The sequence below is a fragment of the Lytechinus variegatus genome, chromosome 19, assembly GCF_018143015.1.
Source record: "Lytechinus variegatus isolate NC3 chromosome 19, Lvar_3.0, whole genome shotgun sequence".
In the NCBI taxonomy this organism is placed as follows: domain Eukaryota; kingdom Metazoa; phylum Echinodermata; class Echinoidea; order Temnopleuroida; family Toxopneustidae; genus Lytechinus; species Lytechinus variegatus.
In genome coordinates, this window is record NC_054758.1 from 13,493,614 (window position 1) to 13,515,897 (window position 22,284).

At 37.0% G+C, this 22,284-nt stretch overlaps 1 protein-coding gene across 1 annotated transcript in view; it reads right to left on the reverse strand.

Annotated features, from left to right (window-relative positions):
- The window catches only part of LOC121406291 (P-selectin-like), a 37,334-nt gene extending 15,252 nt beyond the window's left edge, over positions 1–22,082 (reverse strand). The window contains exons 1-4 of the mRNA XM_041597306.1: positions 21,752–22,082; positions 3,636–3,818; positions 1,885–2,067; positions 135–317 (exon numbers count right to left, since the gene is read on the reverse strand). Coding sequence (XP_041453240.1) covers positions 135–317; positions 1,885–2,067; positions 3,636–3,818; positions 21,752–22,082 — 880 coding nt within the window. The remainder of the gene's footprint in view (positions 1–134; positions 318–1,884; positions 2,068–3,635; positions 3,819–21,751) is intronic.
- Positions 22,083–22,284: the final 202 nt, after the last annotated feature.

The following is a 22,284-nucleotide window of genomic DNA, read 5'->3' on the forward strand; positions in this document are numbered from 1 at the left end:
TCATAACCGCTCTTACGTGATAAAACTTTCCCAAATATTACATTCTCTCAGCCATGATTTCGAAACTTCTTTCTAACATAATACAGCGATTGACACTTACTAGGTATTGTACAGAGCTTTTATGTCAGACTTACCCTCACATTCGGGAAATACGTCTGAGAAATCTCCAGAGCTCGTGCAGGTAACGGATGACGGTCCGATCAGCTCATATCCAGCTGGACAAGAAAAGGTACATTCTTCTTGGTAGTCTACTTGAGTGACAGGTGTGCACGAAGAACTTACTTTGTCTCCAAATAAAGCTACAATGCACGTCACAACTAATTTGAAAGAAAAAAAATGAGGCGCAGAGTAAGCTCCCGACATTTTAAGTATGTTCCTTATTATACACAAGTAATAACGAATCATCTTCGAGTGTGTCCGGATATCATCGCACAAAAACTTTCTTTATATAGTATACGTATATGGACGCATCTGTGTCAAGACGTATTGGTTGTTCCGTTTTGGTATATCTATCATGTCTACAGAGGTCTGTTTTCCAATCACGAAACTTCCACAAGTTCTCATCGAGATACAATTTCTTTGGCCAATAGAGCACAGCTCTTTACTGTCATCAAACTTAAACGAGCTTCTAAAAGAATAATGCGTTTTACTAACCATGTAACGGAAGACAGATACATGAGATCTTACCCCAAGCTCAGGTTATCGGCACAGAAATGCGGAACATTTCATCTTTCTGGCATTGTATTCATAAACATTCTTTCCAAAATTCTAGAGCTTTGAATAAATAGATAATGGTACATTTACTTTATTTACTTACTCTGACATTGGGGAAATAGATCCGAGAACTGTCCAGAGCTTTGGCATGTGACAAAAGATGGCCCGGTCAGATCGTAACCAGGCGGACAAGAGAACGTACATTCTTGGTTCAAGCTTACTACTTCACCAGGAGTACATGAAGAAGTTACTTCTATTTCAAAGTCAGGTACGGTGCAAGTTGCTGAAATGTGGTTAAAGAAATCGTTTAAGAAAATGCTCATGTAAAAAATCAAGATCTTTAAGAAATAGTCGTTTATTTTAACGTAATCCAATTTTTATTACTAGAACCTCCTTCCCACTGTAGTGCAAGTCGTTACGAACGCCACCATTGGACTTTCGAAATTGATTGCGAAATTTGAGGAACATTCCAAATGTTTCATACGATCGATACGATAAACCACGGCTGACGAGTTGTGATCTCAACGCGAATCGTGACAGTGAAAATGAGGTACATGTATAAACAACAGTTGAAGAACCACTGTCAATTTAAGAGAATGAACACTCATATAAGGCAATTTCGAGGTGGCAATTATCTAGTTGCCTTTTAAATGGTGAATTCTAACCCGGGCTTTAGCTCAAACTGCTTAAAAGTCCTTACGACATTCAAGGAATTTATCCGACCGGGCACCCATTTACCTCACGCGGGTTGATTGCAATACAACAAGAATTTAAATCTTGCAGAATGTAATCAAGCTGTGGTTCGCAATTAAACTAATCACCTCTGTTTAAAGAGCCAGAGTAAGAAGATCTTGACCAAGTCATTTCTTCCCTATCACTCCAATAAACCCTTACACCACAACTACCACATAAGTGTCACAACTCATTCTATTACCCCTACAATTATTGTGATAATCACCATCTTTAATGTCATCATCGCTATCGTTATCATGCCCATTAGATCGAGTCCAAAATCTTGATAAAAACATAGATGTAGTCATTACTGCTCTTACTTGATAAAACTTTCCCAAATATTTCATTTCTCTTAGCCATGGTTTCGAAACTTTCTTCTAACATAATACAGCGATGACACCTATTAAGTAATGTACAGAGCTCTTATGTCAGACTTACCCTCACATTCGGGAAATACGTCTGAGAAATCTCCAGAGCTCGTGCAGATAACAGATGACGGTCCGATCAGGTCGTAACCAGCTGGACAAGAAAAGGTACATTCTTCTTGGTAGTCTACTTGAGTGACAGGTGTACACGATGAACTTACTTTGTCTCCAAATAAAGTTACAATGCACGTCACGACTAATTTGAAAAAAAAATAAATGAGGCGCAGAGTAAGCTCCCGACATTTTAAGCATGTTCCTTCTCATACACAAGTAATAACGAATCATCTTCGAGTGTATCCAGATATCATCGCAGAAAAACTTTCTTTATATTATAGACGTATGTGGACGCATCTGTGTCAAGACGTATTGGTCGTTCCGTTTTCGGTATATCTATCGTGTCTATAGAGGACTGTTTTCCAATCACGAAACTTTCACAAGTTCTCATTGAGATAAAATTTATTTGGCCAATAGAGCACGGCTCTTTACTGTCATCATCCTCTTAAAAGATCTTCCAAAAGAATAATGCGTTTTACTAACCATGTAACGGAGGACAGATACATGAGATCTTACCCCAAGCGCAGGTTATCGCCACAGAAATGCAAAGCATTTCATCTTTCCAGCATTGTATTCATAAACATTCTTTCCAAAATTCTAGAGCTTTGAATAAATGGATAATGGTTCATTTACTTAATTTACTTACTCTGACATTGGGGAAATAGATCCGAGAACTGTCCAGAGCTTTCGCATGTGACAAAAGATGGCCCAGTCAGATCGTAACCAGGCGGACAAGAGAACGTACATTCTTGGTTCAAGCTTACTACTTCACCAGGAGTACATGAAGAAGTTACTTCTATTCCAAAGTCAGGAACGGTGCAAGTTGCTGAAATGTTGTTAAAGAAATCATTTTAAAAAAAAAGCTGATATGAGAAATCAAGATTTTTAGAAATAGTCCTTTATTTTAACGGACTTCGATTTCGATTAATAGAACCTCCTTCCCACTGTAGTGCAAGTCATTACGAACGCCACAATTGGACTTTCGAAATTGATCGCGAAAACTTGAAGAACATTCCAAATGTTTAATATTAACATTACGATTACCACGGCTGACGAGTTGTGATCGCGACGCGAATCGTGACAGTGAAAATGAGGTACATGTACAAACAACAGTTGGAGAACCACCGTCAATTTAAGAGAATGAACACTCATATAAGGCAATTTCAAGGTGGCAATTATCCAGTTGCCTTTTAAATGGTGAATTCTTACACGGGCTTAAGCTTCAACTGCTTAAAAGTCCTTACAGCATTTAAGGAATTTATCCAGCCGGGCACCCATTTACCTCACCTGGGTTGATTGCAATGCAACAAGGATTTAAATCTTGCAGAAGGTAATCACGCTGTGGTTCGCAATTGAACTTATCACCTCTGTTTATAGAGTCAGAGTAAGATCTGGACCCAGTCACTTCTTCCCTATCACTACAGTAACCCTTACACCACAATTACCACATGAGTGTCACAAGTCCTTCTTTTACCCCTACGATTATTGTGATAATCACCATCTTTATTGTCATCATCGTTATCGTTATCATGACCATTAGATCGAGTCCAAAATCTTGATAAAAACATAGATGTAGTCATTACCGCTCTTACGTGATAAAATTTTCCCAAATATTTCAATCTCTCAGCCATGGTTTCGAAACTTCCTTCTAACATAATACAGCGATTGACACTTACTAGGTATTGTACAGAGCTCTTATGTCAGACTTACCCTCACATTCGGGAAATACATCTGAGAAATCTCCAGAGCTCGTGCAGGTAACGGATGAAGGTCCGATCAGGTCGTAACCAGCTGGACAAGAAAAGGTACATTCTTCTTGGTAGTCTACTTGAGTGACAGGTGTACACGATGAACTTACTTCGTCTCCAAATAAAGTTACAATGCACTTCACGACTAATTTAAAAGAAATAAATGAGGTGCGGAGTAAGCTCCCGATATTTTAAGTATGTTCATACACAAGTAATAACGAATCATCTTCGAGTGTATCCAGATATCATCGCGCAAAAATTTCTTTCTTTATATTATGTGCGTATGTGGACGCATCTGTGTCAAGAAGTGTTGGTCGTTCCGTTTTTAGTATATATATAGAGGACCGTTTTCCAATCACGATACTTCCACAAGTTTTCTTAGGGATACAATTTTTTTGGCCAATAGAGCACAGCTCTTTACTGTCATCAAACTTTTAAAAGATCTTCCAAAAGAATCATGCGTTTTACTAACCATGTAACGGAAGTCAGTTACATGAGATCGTACCCCAAGCACAGGTTATCGGCACAGAAGTGCAAAGCATTTCATCTTTCCGGCATTGTATTCATAAACATTCTTTCCGAGATTCTAGAGCTTTGAATAAATGGATAATGGTTCATTTACTTCATTTACTTACTCGGACATTGGGGAAATAGATCCGAGAACTGTTCAGAGCTTTCGCATGTGACAAAAGATGGTCCAGTCAGATCGTAACCAGGCGGACAAGAGAACGTACATTCTTGGTTCAAGCTTACTACTTCACCAGGAGTACATGAAGAATTTACTTGTATTCCCAAGTCAGGTACGGTGCAAGTTGCTGAAATGTTGTTAAAGAAAACATGTCGAAAAAATGCTAATGTGAGAGAAATCGAGATTTTTAAGAAATAGTCGTTTATTTTAACGGACTTCAATTCTGATTACTAGAACCTCCTTCCCACTGTAGTGCGAGTCCTTAGCAACACCACCATTTGACTTTCGAAATTAATCGCGAAAATTTTGAAGAACATTCCAAATGTTTCATACAATCAAAACGATTTCCACGGCTGAAATGATCGCGACGCGAATCATGACAGTGAAAAGAAGGTATAAACACCAGTTGGAGAACCACCATCAAGTTAAAAGAATGAACACTCATATAAGGCAATTTTGAGGTGTCAATCGAGTTCCCTTTTAAATGGTGAATTCTTACCCAGACTTAAGCTCCAACTGCTTAAAACCCCTTACGGCATTCAAGGAATTTATCCAGCCTGGCACCCATTAACCTCACCTTAATTGATCGCAATACAACAAGGATTTAAATCCTGCCGAAGGTAAATACGCCGTGGTTCGCAATTGAACTAATCCCCTCTGTTTAAAAAGCCAGAGTAAGAAGATCTGGTCCCAGTCACTCCTTCCCTATCACTTCAATAGCTCCAACACCACAACTACCACGTAAGTGTCACAACTCATTATCCCTACAATTATTGTGAAACCATCTTCGCGCTCGCAATTATTATTTTTATATTATTGTTTGTTTGTTTGTTTGTTTGCATTTATTTCTGCGTTCAAAAACACAATACAAAATTATATATAATTACAAAATACAAAATAATTCATAATATAAGCAATGTGGTCATATTACATAATAAATACAAATAAGGATGTGAGTATAAATAAATCTTTTATAAATGTAAACATATGCATATAATGTATTAAATGGACGCAGGAGACCGCCATCGTGAGCGGTTAGGCTTGAATTGATGGCGGCCTCATAAAAGATTCGTGACTAAGATTGATATTTACTGACCAAGTGGGTGCATTGCAAGTGCAGGTGCTGGTGCTGTGTATAGCAGTTGAGTAAAATCAGAATATTAAATAGCGAATGTGAATATTTGAGTGAATGTTTTAATTTGGAGGGTGGGCTTGATAAGATTGAATGATAGTTTTCTTAAGAGTGGCTTTTAATGAGTATATGGTTGAACACGTTTTAATATTGTTTGGAAGACCATTCCAAATGTCAGGACCATGGTGTCGTATTGATTTAGAGGCAATTAACAGTCTGGGGTTAGAGAGATGAAAGTTTCCGGATATGCGCGTTGGGTAAGTATGGACAGAACTATTAAATTTGAACATGTTATCAAAGGACGAAGGGAGCAGTTTGTTAATATATTTAAACATAATTATAGTTATTTGAATAGTATATAAGTCGGCAATTTTTAATGTTTTCAGTTTAAAAAATAAGGGATCAGTGTGAGCCAAATAATGTGATCCTGTACAAATGCGAATTGCTCTTTTTTGTAATTTAGAAATAGAAGTAAGTTTTGTAGAACCACAATTGGCCCAAACAACGTTACAATATGTTATATACGGGAGTATTAACGAATTATACAATAGAAGTAAAGTTTTGTGTGGTAAAATAAATTTCAACTTGGAAATTATTCCAATATTTCTCGAGATACATATAATGATATGGTGCAGATGTTCATTCCAAGACAAAGCTTGATCTATGATGACGCCTAAGAATCTAGATTGAGTCTTCCGCTCTAATGGTGTGCCGTCAATCTGTAAGTGAATTGGAGAATCTGTAATATGAGAATGTTTAAAATGGATGAAGTGGGTCTTTTTTGAGTTCAAAGATAGTTCATTAGCTTTAAACCACTGTGAGACTTTAATTAATTCAATATTTAAGATGTTGTTTAAGGAAGTTATATTTTTATGAGAAAAAAATATATTTGTGTCGTCAGCAAATAATACAAATGATAAAATGGAAGATGTATTAATAATATCATTGACATATAATAAAAATAAAAGCGGGCCTAGAATGGAACATTGAGGGACACCACATTGAACTGGAAGTAAACTAGAATCGTTGCCATTAAATGTGACATATTGTTTTCGGTTTATTAAATAATTTTTAAACCAAAGGAGTAATTGACCGCAAATACCATAATAATTAAGTTTTGAAAGTAAAATATTATGATTAAGTGTATCGAACGCCTTACTGAGGTCACAAAATATACCAATGACATGCTCTTTGTTGGCTATGGCGTTTGTTATTTTATCGTAAATTTGGATTAAAGCCAAGTTTGTTGAGTAATTTTTTCTAAAGCCATATTGATAAGAAATAAATAAATTGTGTTTGTTGATAAATTCATAAAGTCTATTATAAACTATTTTCTCGAGGATTTTGGATATACCTGGGAGAAGAGATACAGGTCGATAATTGCTTATTTCATGAGGATTGTCTTTTTTGAAAATTGGATTGACTTTGGCGATTTTGAATAAGTCACGAAATATACCTTGTGATAGAGAGTTATTAAAAACATGACTAAGAGGGTTTGCAAGCGGGTGAATTATTTCTTTTAAAAGAGACATACTAATTTATCATGCCCATGAGATTTGGAGCTATTAAGAGACCGTGTAATGTTGAGAATTTCTGTGGGGTTCGTCGGGTTCAGGAAAAATGAATGTGGATTAGGTTCGGGGAGGTAATTTGTGAAATGCGCATTTTGGCTATTGATCTTGCTTGCAAGTTCGGGTCCGATATTTGTGAAAAAAATGAATTGAATGAGTTTGCATGGAGGGAAGAGTCAACTTTGGAACCATTTAAAGTCATGTCATCAGTAGGTGGGGGATCTGCACTTGTTCCCATTAGTTCTTTGATGATTTTCCAGGTAGTATAAGTCTTTGAACTGGCATCTTTTATTCTATTAGTATAATACATTTTACGTGATAAACGAATTAATTTTGTTAACTTGTTGCGATATAATTTGTATTTTTTTAAAATTGGCTTCAGTAGGATTGCGTAAATGTGACTTGTAAAGGCAATTACGTGTCTGTATTGATTTTAATAAACCTTTTGTTATCCATGGTTGTTTGGGTGTTTTTCGATTATTTTTTACTTTTCCTATGGGAATATTCTTTTCATAATTATGTTGTAATTTATTATTCAAGAGATCATACGATGTGTTTGCGTCAGTTTCATTATAGACATCCTCCCACCCCTCAAGTAATAAGTCTTGCTTCATTAATTCAATATTACGTTTAGATTCTTTTCGATATGAGCGTTGGTTAATTGATTTGGGGCACGGTAACTTCATTTCACAAGTTAGAAATATTGGTAGGTGGTCTGAAACTTCAGAGCATAGAATTCCTCCTATCATTTTATTATTCATGTTGCTATGTACGTTGGAAAAAATATTGTCAATTTGAGTAGATAAATTTGAGTTGATTCTAGTGGATTTATTGATGAATGAATGGAAGCCGAATGAGTACATTAGTTTCATAAAATTGATTGAGTGATTACTGTCGACCGAGGGTAGGAAATTGATATTAAAATCACCAAAAATAAGGGTATGTTTATTTTCATTACCTATTGCATATAAATATTGCTCTAGCTCCTCACAAAACAAATCAAGATTGGAGCCTGGTGGTCTATAAATCAAACCTATGATGATATTTTTAAATCCTGTGTTTTCAATTTCAATAAACAAAGACTCCGCATGCAAGAGTTTCACATCGGAACGGATCTTAAATTTTAGTTTATCAATAATATAGAAGGCCACGCCTCCGCCTCTTTTTCCTTTGCGGTCTGCCCTTATCAACTTATAATTTGGTAAATTAAACAAATTTGGGGAATTATCATGCAACCATGTCTCGCTAATACCTATAACAGAAAATTTGAAATTGTTTAATGTGTGTAAGAGATTTTCAAAATATTCGAAGTTTCTATTGAAACTTCTTAAATTTGCATGTAAAAGGGAAATATTATCTTAGTGTAAACACACCTAAAACTATGAAGTTGATATTTGGGCAATGATTATCAGCCCGCCCCCCCCCCTTGAAAAAAATGTGCCTATACGTCCATGCCTACTACCCCCCCCCCCCCCCCTTTCTTGCTCATCCTCCTTGCTTTTCCTTCCCCTCCCCCCCCCCCCCACCCCCCGCTGACGAAATATGCCAGGTATGCTGCTGATACTCATAATACAAATGTAATGCTTTCACGGGCGAGGGGTTGCTTGAGTATGGGGAAGTGGAAATAACATGACTAAAGCGGCATGGGGTGCACCAGTGGCGTATCTAGGGCAAATGGCGTCCAGGGCAAGTACTATAATCGCGCCCCTTATACAGTGCGTTTCAAAAAAAAGTTTACACTTTGAAAAAGCCCTGGGAATTAAAAAAATATACAGTATGTGGGTAATTTCTTCACATATAATCTTGGGTTTGGGTCTCATCTATCCATTGAAAGTAAAAGTTTTGACAGAATGTTACACTTGATTGAGCACTGTCCATTTTTGTAAAGCTCGCAGAAATCTGCGCAGAAATGCTCGTTTTCACGCTGTGTCAAGGGGAAATGGCGAAATCAAACTTACCCTGTGAAACATTTCTCAGACATTTCCTTTGCACTTTTGGTCAATTGAAATAAAACAGATACATTCAAGCCTTTTGTAAAAATTTTGCCACCCAAATTGAAATTTCAACACTTAGTAAGCACAACAGTTACCTTTTTGTGCCAGCTGGATCTGAGGACATAAATGAATCTGAACAAAATTTTATATCACACATCTCCAACATTTTTTTCATTAAGTTTTTATCATTTAAAATGGGTTAACATATCATTTTTCATTAATACTTGTTTCTCCACACTTTTCTCAAGCTTGACAATAATTAACAAAATGGAAGTCAAGCCTAAGCCATTTCATGTAAATCACAGCTCAGTGTAAGCAAATATCGTAACGATGGCCTCGGTGTATGGGGGAGTGGGGTGGGGCGCAATGCACTCTTCGAAGTCTTTGGGACAAGGAAACAGGTGAAAAAAGGGTAAAAGATATCTTGAAATCAATTGTACTAGCTAAGTTTAACGTGTTCTTCATGATTAAGGTCTACTTTTATTTGCATAACTATTTCCAAGTTCTGCGCAAATCATTTTTCACTAACTTTTCAAAAGTAAGTGGTGCCCACTCAAGCGGAAATATTTTTGCACGACAGTTATATCGTCATTTGCTTAAATGAATCTGTACCAATGTTAAAATGTGAGAAAATGTTCAGGATATTACAAATGTATGATTTTACATGATTTTTTCTAAGTGTAAACTTTTTTGATACGCACTGTATATTCTACACTTAGAAAAGACATGACAAGTCAAGGCATACCATCAATGCGAGTGCGAATATTTTTTTCAATATCAAGACGTTAAGATGGAATATTTTAAGTTTATTCTTTTTTTATCATATTACAACATTAGTATCTAACTAAACAAGGAAAGGGGAAGCGCGAGCTAAAAAGTTACACCTCAAATCGGGACATTTCCAGGAGTAGTAATCCCACGATGCGTATCTAACTAAGCAATCAATGCAAGTACGAGGGTTGAGATGTAATACTAAAGTTTGGAAAATCAGTTGTTGAAAGCAGAAGGGATACAAATTTCGTTTTGCTTGCCGGTCACTAGCGTACCTATGGGGGGTTGGAGCAGGGGGGAAGCAGACTGCCCTCCCCTGACGAGTCACAACCCATGCAAGAGACGTATCCCTTTCCCCTTGACAAGCCACAGTTGATCCCAGACGAGCCACCGGTGGCCCCCTCCTTTTTTTTCTTTTTTTTGCTTGGTTTTTTTTTGGGGGGGGGGTGCGAAACATCCTTTAGATCCTGTTGAGGACCTTTTTTGTGCTTGTCAATTTTTGTTCAGGTACAAAATTCTTTATTTGTGGTTGAAGACGTTTTTTTTCCTTGTCAAATTTTTGGGCGGACGATTTTGCCCCCTGTTGCACCCACAAATGTAATAACGCCCACAAATGTAATAACACTTTACCCACAAATGTAATAACACTTTACCCACAAATGTAATAATTTTACCCACAAATGTAATAATGCACTTTACCCACAAATGTAATAATTTTTGATCGCCCACAAATGTAATAATGACTTTACCCACAAATGTAATAAATTTGAAGGGATTTTTGGCGAATCCGTTCTCAACTAAAAATCCTGTAGTTATACGTTCATATAGCACAAAAGTCCAAAATCTTTATTTCCAGCCCCGGATAATAAGAAAATTATAATATGTGTTCAAAGTCTTTTTTCCAGACCCGGTTGTTTCAAAAATTATAATATAGGTTGAAAGTCTTTTTCCTGACCCGGTTGTTTCAAATATTATAAGTCCAGTCTTTTTTCCAGACCCGGTTCTTGAAAAAAATACATTATAAGTCCAAACTAAGTTACAATAATGATATTTCAGTGGAATAAAAATGAGAATCGAGCTTAGTCTTTTCTCCAGATCCAGTTGATTAAAACTGGTGGAATAAATGTCTTTGTTGTTGTTTTCACTTATATGGCGCGTATTGTGAATATATGCGCTAAGAGTAAATTGAGAATCAAGCATAGTCTTTTCTCCAGACCCGGTAAGTAAAAATTAAAACCCTACGGTAATGTGTTCATATAGCACAAATGTGCAAAGTATTTTTCCAGACCTGGTTGATTAAGAAATTATGATATAAGTTGAAAGTCTTTTTTCCAGACCCAGACGTTTAAAAAATTATAATATAAGTCCAAAGTCTTTTCCAGACCCGGATGTTTTCAAAAATGATAATATAAGTTCAAAGTCTTTATTCCAGACCCGGTTTTTTAAAAAATTATGATATAAGTCCAAAGTCTTTTCCAGACCCGGTTCTTTAAAAAAAAATTAACATAAGTTCAAAGTCTTTTTTCCAGACCCGGTTGTTTCAAAAATTATAATATAAGTCCAAAGTCTTTTTCCAGACCCAGTTAAATAAAAAATCGTAATATAAGTCCAAAATAAGATACGATAATGATATTCCAGTGGAATAAAAGTGAGAATCGAGCTTAGTCTTTTCTCCAGACCCAGTTGATTAGATCTGGTGGAATAAACGTTTTTGTTGTTGTTTTCACTTATATGGCGCGTATTGTGAATATACGCGCTAAGAGTAAATAGAGAATCAAGCATAGTCTTCTCCAGACCCGGTAAGTTAAAAACTAGTAATGTGTTCGTTTAGCACAAATGTGCAAAGTTTTTTTTCCAGACCCGGTTGATTAAAAAATTGTAATATAAGTTGAAAGTCTTTTTTCCAGACCCGGTTCTTTCAAAAATTATAACAAGAGTTTAAAGTCTTTTTTTCAGACCCGATTAATTAAATATTCATAACATAAGTCCAAAGTCTCTTTTTTCAGGACCCTGTTGCTTCCAAAATTATAATATAAGTTCAAAGTCTTTTTCCTGACCCAGTTGTTTAAAAAATTATGGTGTAAGTTGAAAGTCTTTTTTCCAGACCCAGTTGTTTCAAAAAGTATAATATAAGTCCAAACTAAGATACGATAATGATATTCCAGTGGAATAAAAATGAAAATCGAGCTTAGTCTTGTCTCCAAACCCTGTTATTCCAAACTTATAAATAACAATACAACAACAAAAACAGTATAAAGAACCCATAATATTATTAATGCTGGATAACCTGTACATATAGCATAGTCTTTCAGCTAGACCCAGTTATTTTTTTAAATAACGCTAAAAGTAATATTAAGAAAAACTCCAAATGAAAGACCAATTAATCCGTAAACCTATGAACCGGTTTTAAAAGAGGTTAAGAGCGTTGTCTTTATTCTATGCCTAATTTTTGAAAAAAATTATGTAAAACCCTATCGTATTCTTATTCTTGTGGCATAACACGAGTTTTAAAACGTACTCTTTCCTCCAAACCCGGTTATTTAAAAAAAATGAATTAAAAAAAAAATCAAAGTTACACCCTTAATGGGTGTAACTGGGTGTATAAATATGTATTTACCCCACACCCATTTTTTTTTATAAATAATACTAAGACCCCTACAAAACATTGTAATAATGCATGGGTAAAGCAAACATCCTTATTCCAGACTTTGTTATTATTTGAAAAAAACACAAACAAAATATTTTTTTTAAATATTCTAAAACGAATACCCAATAATCTAATTACTGTCGAATAATATGAAGATCGATTGCAGACTTTCCTCCAGACACAGTTATTTCAAGAATAAAAAAAACAATAAAACCCAACACCAAACAACGAATCTAAGAATCAACAATCCCCCAAATTAAGACCATGTAGAAAAGCAAGTGTGTAGATCGTTGTCTTTATTCCACACCCAATCCCTTTAATAAATAATAATTTAAACAATCTTAGTATTATGCTTAGTATTTCGTCTAGACTCGGTTATTTAAAAGATAAACAAATATTGAAACAAAAATCAAAGCTAAGACCAATCTTCAAATTAACCCAGTTAAAATGCTTGGGTTTTGAGTGTTCTATTCATCCCACACCCAGTTTTTTTAAAAATACAAAATAAGCGAAACTTTAATCTTAAAACTTAATCCCCAGCACCTTCCAAACTATAAAAACCATGTGATAACGCATACTACGAAAACGACAAATTAATATAGGCGTAAATGTTCATATCTGAATGATATGCGCATTAAAACCCTTGATGAAAATAAAAACAACAACCTAATTCTACATCTATTGTATTTTTGGGTCTTTGCTAATATTGTTTGTTTTTAATGTTTCTCATTATTTCCTATTTTGAAATAACTGGGTCTGGAGCAAAGACTACACCTCATTTCCATGCTATTCAATGTTGATAAGATTGCAAGGTCTTTGTTTTGTTGTTGATGTGTTTTTAACGATTTTTATAACTGGGTCTGGAGGAGAGACTACGCTATATGTCCATGTTATTCGACATAAATAGGTTCATGGTCTTTTTTATCATTATTACTAATTTATCATTATTATTATTATTCATTTTATTTGAAAAATCTGGGACTGGGTGAAAGACTACGTTATATTCCCATGTTATTTAACATTAATAAGAGAGTGGGGATCTTTGCTACTTTTTGACTCTTTAAGAAATGATTTGTAATTTTGAAATAAGTGGTTCTGGAGGTAAGACTACACTATATTTCCATATTATTCAACATCAATAAGATTGCGGGGCCTTTGTTGTATTATTTTAATATATCTTTTTTATGATTTGTTATTTTAAAATAACTGAGTCTTGAAGAAAGACTTTTTGAAACTACTGGGTCTGGAAAAGAGACTTTCAACTAATATTATAATATTTGAAACAACCGTGTCTGGCAAAAAGGCTTTTAATTTAAATTATAATTTTGGAAACAACCGGGTCTGCAAAAAGACTTTCAACTTTCTATATTATAATTTTTTAAACAACCGGGTCTGGAAAAAAAGACTTTTAACTTATATCATAGTTTTGGAAACAACCGTGTCTGGAAGAAGACTTTGGACTTATATGATAACTTTTTTTAACAACCGGGTCTGGAAAAAGACTTTGGACTTATATTATAATTTCATAAATAACCAGGTCTGGAAAAAAGACTTTCAACTTATATTATAATTCTTTAAACAACCGGGTCTGGAAAAAAGACTTTCAACTAATATTATAATTTCTTAAACAACCGGGTCTGGAAAAAAAACTTTATATTATAATTTATGAAACAACCAGGTCTGGCAAAAAGACTTTGAACTTAGATTATAAGTTTTGAAACAACCAGGTCTGGAAGAAAGACTTTCAACTTATATTGTATTTTTTTTAACAACCGGGTCTGGAAAAAGACTTTGGACTTATATCATAATTTTATAAATAACCAGGTCTGGAAAAAAGACTTTAAACTTAAATATAATTTTTTAAACAACCGGGTCTGGAAAAAAGACTTTTAACTTATATTATAATTTTGGAAACAACCAGGTCTGGAAAAAAGACTGGACTTATATTATAATTTTTGAAATAACCGGGTCTGAAAAAAGACTTTCAATTTATATTATAATTATTCAAACAACCGGGTCTGGAAAAAGACTTTCAACTTATAATATATTTTTGAAGCAACCGGGTCTGGAAAAAAGACTTTGGACTTATATTATAATTTTGTTCTTATCCGGGTCTGGAAATAAAGTCTTTGCACTTTTGTGCTATATGAACGTACTACTATAGGATATTTGTTTAGAACGGATTCGCCAAAAATCTCTTCAAATCTATTACATTTGTGGGCAAAGTCATTATTACATTTGTGGGCGATCAAAAATTATTACATTCGTGGGTAAAGTGCATTATTACATTTGTGGGTGAAATTATTACATTTGTGGTTAAATTGTTATTACATGTGTGGGCGTTATTACATTTGTGGGTAAAGTGTTATTACATTTGTGGGCGTTATTACATTTGTGGGCGATTATTACATTTGTGGGTGCAACAGACCCTCATCCATTATCATGACTGGCGAACCCTTTCTACTATTATGAATAGCGAACCTCATCCATTATTATGACTGGCGACCCCTTTCTCATATAATGACTGGCGAACCTCATCCATTATAATGACTGGCGAACCCTTTCTACTGTTATGAATAGCGACCCTCATTTACCATGTCTGGGGAACCCCTTCTACTATTATGAATAGCGACCCTCATCCATTATTATGACTGGCGACCCCTTTCTCATATTATGACTGGCGACCCTCATCCACTATTATGACTGGCGAACCCTTTCTTCTATTATGACTGGCGACCCTCATCCATTATTGTGACTGGCGACCCTTATCCATTATTATGACTGGCGAACCCCTTCTACTATTATGAATAGCGACCCTCATCCATTATTATGACTGGCGACCCTGATCTACCATTATGACTGGCGAACCCTTTCTACTATTATGAAAAGCGACCCTCATCTACCATTATGACTGGCGACCCTGATCTACCATTATGACTGGCGAACCCTTTCTACTATTATGAATAGCGACACTCATCTACCATTATGACTGGCGAACCCCTTCTACTATTATGACTGGCGACCCTCATCTATTATTATGACTGGCGAACCCTTTCTCCTATTATGACTGGCGACCCTCATCCATTATTATGACTGGCGAACCCTTGTACTATTATGAATAGCGACCCTCATCCATTATGACTTGTGACCCTCATCTACCATTATGACTGGCGAACCCTTTCTACTATTACGAATAGCGACCCTCATCTACCATTATGACTGGCGAACCCCTTCTACTATTATGAATAGCGACCCTCATCTACCATTATGACTGGGGAACCCTTTCTACTATTTTGAATAGCGACCCTCATCTTCCATTATGACTGGCGAACCCCTTCTACTATTATGACTGGCGAACCCCTGTTAGTATTATGACTGGCGACCCTCATCCATTATTATGACTGGCCAACACTTTCTACTATTATGAATAGCGACCCTCATCTAACTTTATGACTGGCGAACCCTTTCTACTTTTATGACTGGCGAACCCCTTTTAGTATTATGACTGGCGACCCTCATCCATTATTATGACTGGCGACCCCTTTCTCATATTATGACTGACGACCCTCATCCACTATTATGACTGGCGAACCCTTTCTACTATTATGAACAGCGACCCTCATCTACTATTATGACTGGCGACCCTCATCCATTATTATGACTGGCGAACCCCTTCTACTATTATGAATAGCGACCCTCATCCATTATTATGACTGGCGACCCTGATCTACCATTATGACTGGCGAACCCTTTCTACTATAATGAATAGCGACCCTCATCTACCATTATGACTGGCGAACCCCTTCTACTATTATGACTGGCGACCCTCATCCATTATTATGACTGGCGAACCCTTTGTACTATTATGAATAGCGACCCTCATCTACCATTATGACTTGCGAACCCCTTCTACTATTATGACTGGCGACCCTCATCTATTATTATGACTGGCGAACCCTTTGTACTATTATGAATAGCGATCCTCATCTACCATTATGACTGGCGAACCCCTTCTACTTTTATGACTGGCGAACCCCTTTTAGTATTATGACTGGCGACCCTCATCCATTATTATGACTGGCGAACCCTTTCTCCTATTATGACTGGCGACCCTCATCCATTATTATGACTGGCGAACCCTTTCTCCTACTATGACTGGCGACCCTCATCCATTATTATGACTGGCGAAGCCTTTCTACTATTATGAATAGCGACCCTCATCGACTATTATGACTGGCGAACCCCTTCTACTATTATGAATAGCGAACCTCATCCATTATTATGACTGGCGACCCCTTTCTCATATTATGACTGGCGAACCTCATCCATTATAATGACTGGCGAACCCTTTCTACTGTTATGAATAGCGACCCTCATCTACCATTATGTCTGGGGAACCCCTTCTACTAATATGAATAGCGACCCTCATCCATTATTATGACTGGCGACCCCTTTCTCATATTATGACTGGCGACCCTCATCCACTATTATGACTGGCGAACCCTTTCTTCTATTATGACTGGCGACCCTCATCCACTATTGTGACTGGCGACCCTCATCCATTATTATGACTGGCGAACCCCTTCTACTATTATGAATAGCGACCCTCATCCATTATTATGACTGGCGACCCTGATCTACCATTATGACTTGCGAACCCTTTCTACTATTATGAATAGCGACCCTCATCTACCATTATGACTGGCGACCCTGATCTACCATTATGACTGGCGAACCCTTTCTACTATTATGACTGGCGACCCTCATCTATTATTATGACTGGCGAACCCTTTCTCCTATTATGACTGGCGACCCTCATCCATTATTATGACTGACGAACCCTTGTACTATTATGAATAGCGACCCTCATCCATTATGACTTGCGACCCTCATCTACCATTATGACTGGCGAACCCTTTCTACTATTACGAATAGCGACCCTCATCTACCATTATGACTGGGGAACCCTTTCTACTATTTTGAATAGCGACCCTCATCTACCATTATGACTGGCGAACCCCTTCTACTATTATGACTGGCGAACCCCTGTTAGTATTATGACTGGCGACCCTCATCCATTATTATGACTGGCCAACACTTTCTACTATTATGAATAGCGACCCTCATCTACCATTATGACTGGCGAACCCTTTCTACTATTTTGAATAGCGACCCTCATCTACCATTATGACTTGCGAACCCCTTCTACTATTATGACTGGCGACCCTCATCCATTATTATGACTGGCGAACCCCTTCTACTATTATGACTGGCGACCCTCATCCATTATTATGACTGGCGACCCTCATCCATTATTATGACTGGCGAACCCTTTCTACTTTTATGACTGGCGAACCCCTTTTAGTATTATGACTGGCGACCCTCATCCATTATTATGACTGGCGACCCCTTTCTCATATTATGACTGGCGACCCTCATCCATTATTATGACTGGCGAACCCTTTCTACTATTATGAATAGCGACCCTCATCCATTATTATGACTGCCGAACCCTTTCTACTATTATGAATAGCGACCCTCATCGACCATTATGACTGGCGAACCTCTTCTACTATTATGAATAGCGACCCTCATCCATTATGACTGACGACCCTCATCTACCATTATGACTGGCGAACCCTTTCTACTATTATGAATAGCGACCCTCATCTACCATTATGACTGGCGAATCCCTTCTACTATTATGAATAGCGAACTTCATCTACCATTATGACTGGCGAACCCCTTCTACTATTATGAATAGCGACCCTCATCTACCTTTATGACTGGCGAACCCTTTCTTCTTTTATGACTGGCGAACCCCTTTTAGTATTGTGACTGGCGACCCTCATCCATTATTATGCCTGGCAAACCCTTTCTCCTATTATGACTGGCGACCCTCATCCATTATTATGACTGGCGAGCCCCTTCTACTATTATGACTAGCGACCCTCATCCATTATTATGACTGGCCAACCCTTTCTACTATTATGAATAGCGACCCTCATCTACCATTATGACTGGCGAACCCTTTCTACTATTATGAATAGCGACCCTCATCTACCATTATGACTGGCGAACCCCTTCTACTATTATGACTGGCGACCCTCATCCATTATTATGAATGGCGACCCTCATCCATTATTATGACTGGTGAACCTCTCTACTATTATGAATAGCGACCCTCATCCATTATTATGACTGGCGACCCTCATCTACCATTATGACTGGCGAACCCTTTCTACTATTATGAAAAGCGACCCTCATCTACCATTATGACTGGCGAACCCCTTCTACTATTATGACTGGCGACTCTCATCTATTATTATGACTGGCGACCCCTTTCTCCTATTATGACTCGCGACCCTCATCTACCATTATGACTGGCGAACCCTTTCTACTATTATGAATAGCGACCCTCATCTACCATTATGACTGGCGAACCTCTTCTACTATTATGAATAGCGACCTTCATCTACCATTATGACTCGCGAACCCCTTCTACTATTATGAATAGCGACCCTCATCTACCATTATGACTGGCGACCCCCTTCTACTATTATGACTGGCGAACCCCTTTTAGTATTATGACTGGCGACCCTCATCCATTATTATGACTGGCGAACCCTTTCTACTATTATGAATAGCGACCCTCATCGACCATTATGACTGGCGAACCCCTTTTCCTATTATGAATAGCGACCCTCATCCCCTATTATGACTGGCGACCCTTATGATTAATGTAGCCTCTTCCTTTTTATGACTAGCTACCCTTATCTAGTATTTTGAATACCGACCCTCATTGTTCATTATGAGTAGCGATCCTTATGATCAATTACCCCTATGGTCCATTATGAATAGCGACCCTTATCTTGCATTATGAAAATCGGACCTCATGACCCATGGTCTTTATGACCTTATGACTAGTAACCCCTTTTGCCTATTATGACTAGCGAGCTTTTGGGTATAGGATTTTACACGTTATGACTAGCGGTCCTCATGACCAGTTAGTATTATGACTTATGGTCCTCATGACTGACGGGCTTATCCCGGGGATCCAATCTGAGTGTTTGGAGTGTCAATTAAAATTGCACAACCAAACAGTCTAGCGCCTTCAGCGTTCAAGTGGACGCCATCTGTGGCGAGATGATTTTCAGGATCTTTAGCTTCATGTTCAATAAACTTAAATAAATAAACTAGACAACTTTGAGGTTACGTGTGACTGTCTTTAATGACCATGGCCAAAAGACCAACACAAGGTGGCGCGCTTACACTTAGCGGTTGCAACCTCGAATCATCATTATTATAAAATACAACATACTGGCGTGACTGCCTTTTACTTTTCTCTCATCTTTTACAATATAATCTGTATAGCAAAATCATGATGATTCGTAACTAGCTCACTATTAAATAAAAAGGGTTAGATCTCTGTTGGTGTACGACTCTGATAGATCGAGACACCAATGTATCATAACGAGTTGAATACTAAACTAACATAGGCCCATTAAAGGGGAAGTTCACCCTGAAAAAAAGTTTATTGTAAAAATAGCAGAAAAAATAATTAAAAAAATATTGCCGAAGGTTTGAGAAAAATTCATCAAATAATTAAAAAGTTATTAGAATTTCAATTATTTGATTTGTGACGTCATATGCGAGCAGCATTCCTACATAGCGAATGGTAAAATATCAATGAAATGTCATTTTCTCAGACAATTGAAAATGGTCTTCACTGTAACTTTTGTATATCAATAGACGAATCATTTCTTACCGGATCATGAAAAGAAAACAAAATTAAGTCATCAGGAACCATACAAAACTTGAAATTCATACATTTTATATTACACAACACAACACGTTTATGACGTCACAAATCCAAAATTTTGAACTCTAATAACTTTCTTACTCTTTAACGGATTTTCCTCAAACCTTCACCAATTTTTTTTACTATTTTTTCTGCTATTTTCACAACAAAGTTTTCTTCAGGGTGAACTTCCCCTTTAATAGATCAAAGGTCACAATTCAAATAACATCAAATGAAATCATCACTTTCCATGTCCCTCCATCATCAAGAATGGGAAAACCACATTTGTGGGCTTAAAAAGGTGTAAACAACAAATCATTATCCCTATCCTGGCATCACATTATCAAAAGCAAAAATTCGACCCAATCTACTCCAAATTACAAGGCTCAATCAATGCTGTGCACTCAAAACCAATTCCCGACACAAAGTAAACAACCATAAACCCGCATGAAAAAGAAAAGGGTTCATAAGGGCAAATGGTACAAATAACGAAAAAAAAAACAATGATCTCTCAGTGCAAAGTATCCACATAACGACTAGACTAAACACACAGTTTGACAGCCTCATCCTAAATAGCAAATATCTGTGTATCATACAAAAGAACGGCACAAAAAGTACTGAATCATGAGCAGTTCCATACCATTCCAATGAAATCACAAAATACTTGCAAAAAGGGAAATGGATAAAATATAGAAAACAGCCACGTACCCAAAACTTATAACTGTTTAACTACATGAAATTGACACACGGAACTCAATATCATTACTAGGCATAATGCATGATATACATGAACATACAATGATTGAAAAAAAGGGCATATACATCATTATTCAAAACACAAGAATTTCAATTAACATCAAAACAAAACAGAAATCATTTCCCAAACATCACAGTAGGCATATATTGAAGGATGAGTATATGTTAAATAAACATCACCAGTATGACATCGTAAAAACATACCACATCCATAAAATCAACAACACTCATAACTGGCAAAATCACTCACCCAAAATACATCACAAAAATTAATGACAAACATCAAGAAACCGTTCAACTGATCAACCAAAATCACATATCAAAATGCAATCCTGTAACATAAAAATACCTGCAAAGGAATATAATGAAACATCCTAACATAAAATCACTATCAATAATATAAACAAGGCATTTTAAAGCATGTCAATTGAAGCAAAATATACCTGCAAATAAACATAAATTATATCATCATGGTAATTGGTATATGAAATCAATGAGACATCGGTTGATAAATAAAAGACAAAACTGAATCAAGCGATGAAACTCCTGTTAGTCCGTTCCTCATGATCACATGGTAAAATTGGGAGTCCAATCAAAATAAAAAAAATATTGTCCACATCTGTAATGGTCACTATCCGACACATAGAGGTACGGCCCTGTAAATTCTTGGGAAAGCTAGCCGAGCGGAACTGGGCTCAAGTAACAAATGTCTCTGTACCATCGATAGTTAGGTGATGGAGTCCTAAACCGCGAAGCGCATGATCACATCCTTCAGGAGTGGACAGTTCAGCAGGGCCAAGGTCTAAGGTAGCAAGGGGCTGATCTGGAGGGCGAGTATGGCAAGCGACATCCGTCCAGATGGAATGAACGTGATTATTAGCGATTGAGATGCTAGCCGAGTACGGACATTCAGTTGAAGATGACGCTTGCAGGGTGAACGACTGAAAGCTCTGCAAAATCAACACATCCACGACACATGGCACCCATGCAAGATGGATAGTTTGCGAAGTAGAGCTACTGCTGCTGACGTTAGCCGGGCACAGAGGCATAGCGGATACCCCGGTGTTTGCTCTGTGGCTGTTACCTGCGTCGAAGGGTAACACCGAATTAGCCGATCATGCCGATGGTGTAAGGGACACGGTATCAACACTACTGGGAGTGTCAATCCTTTGATCAAGAGGCAGCACGGTACCTCCACGGTCAAGCGCACGGTTGCTACCAATGCAGCGATCCAGTAGCATATTAGGCGAC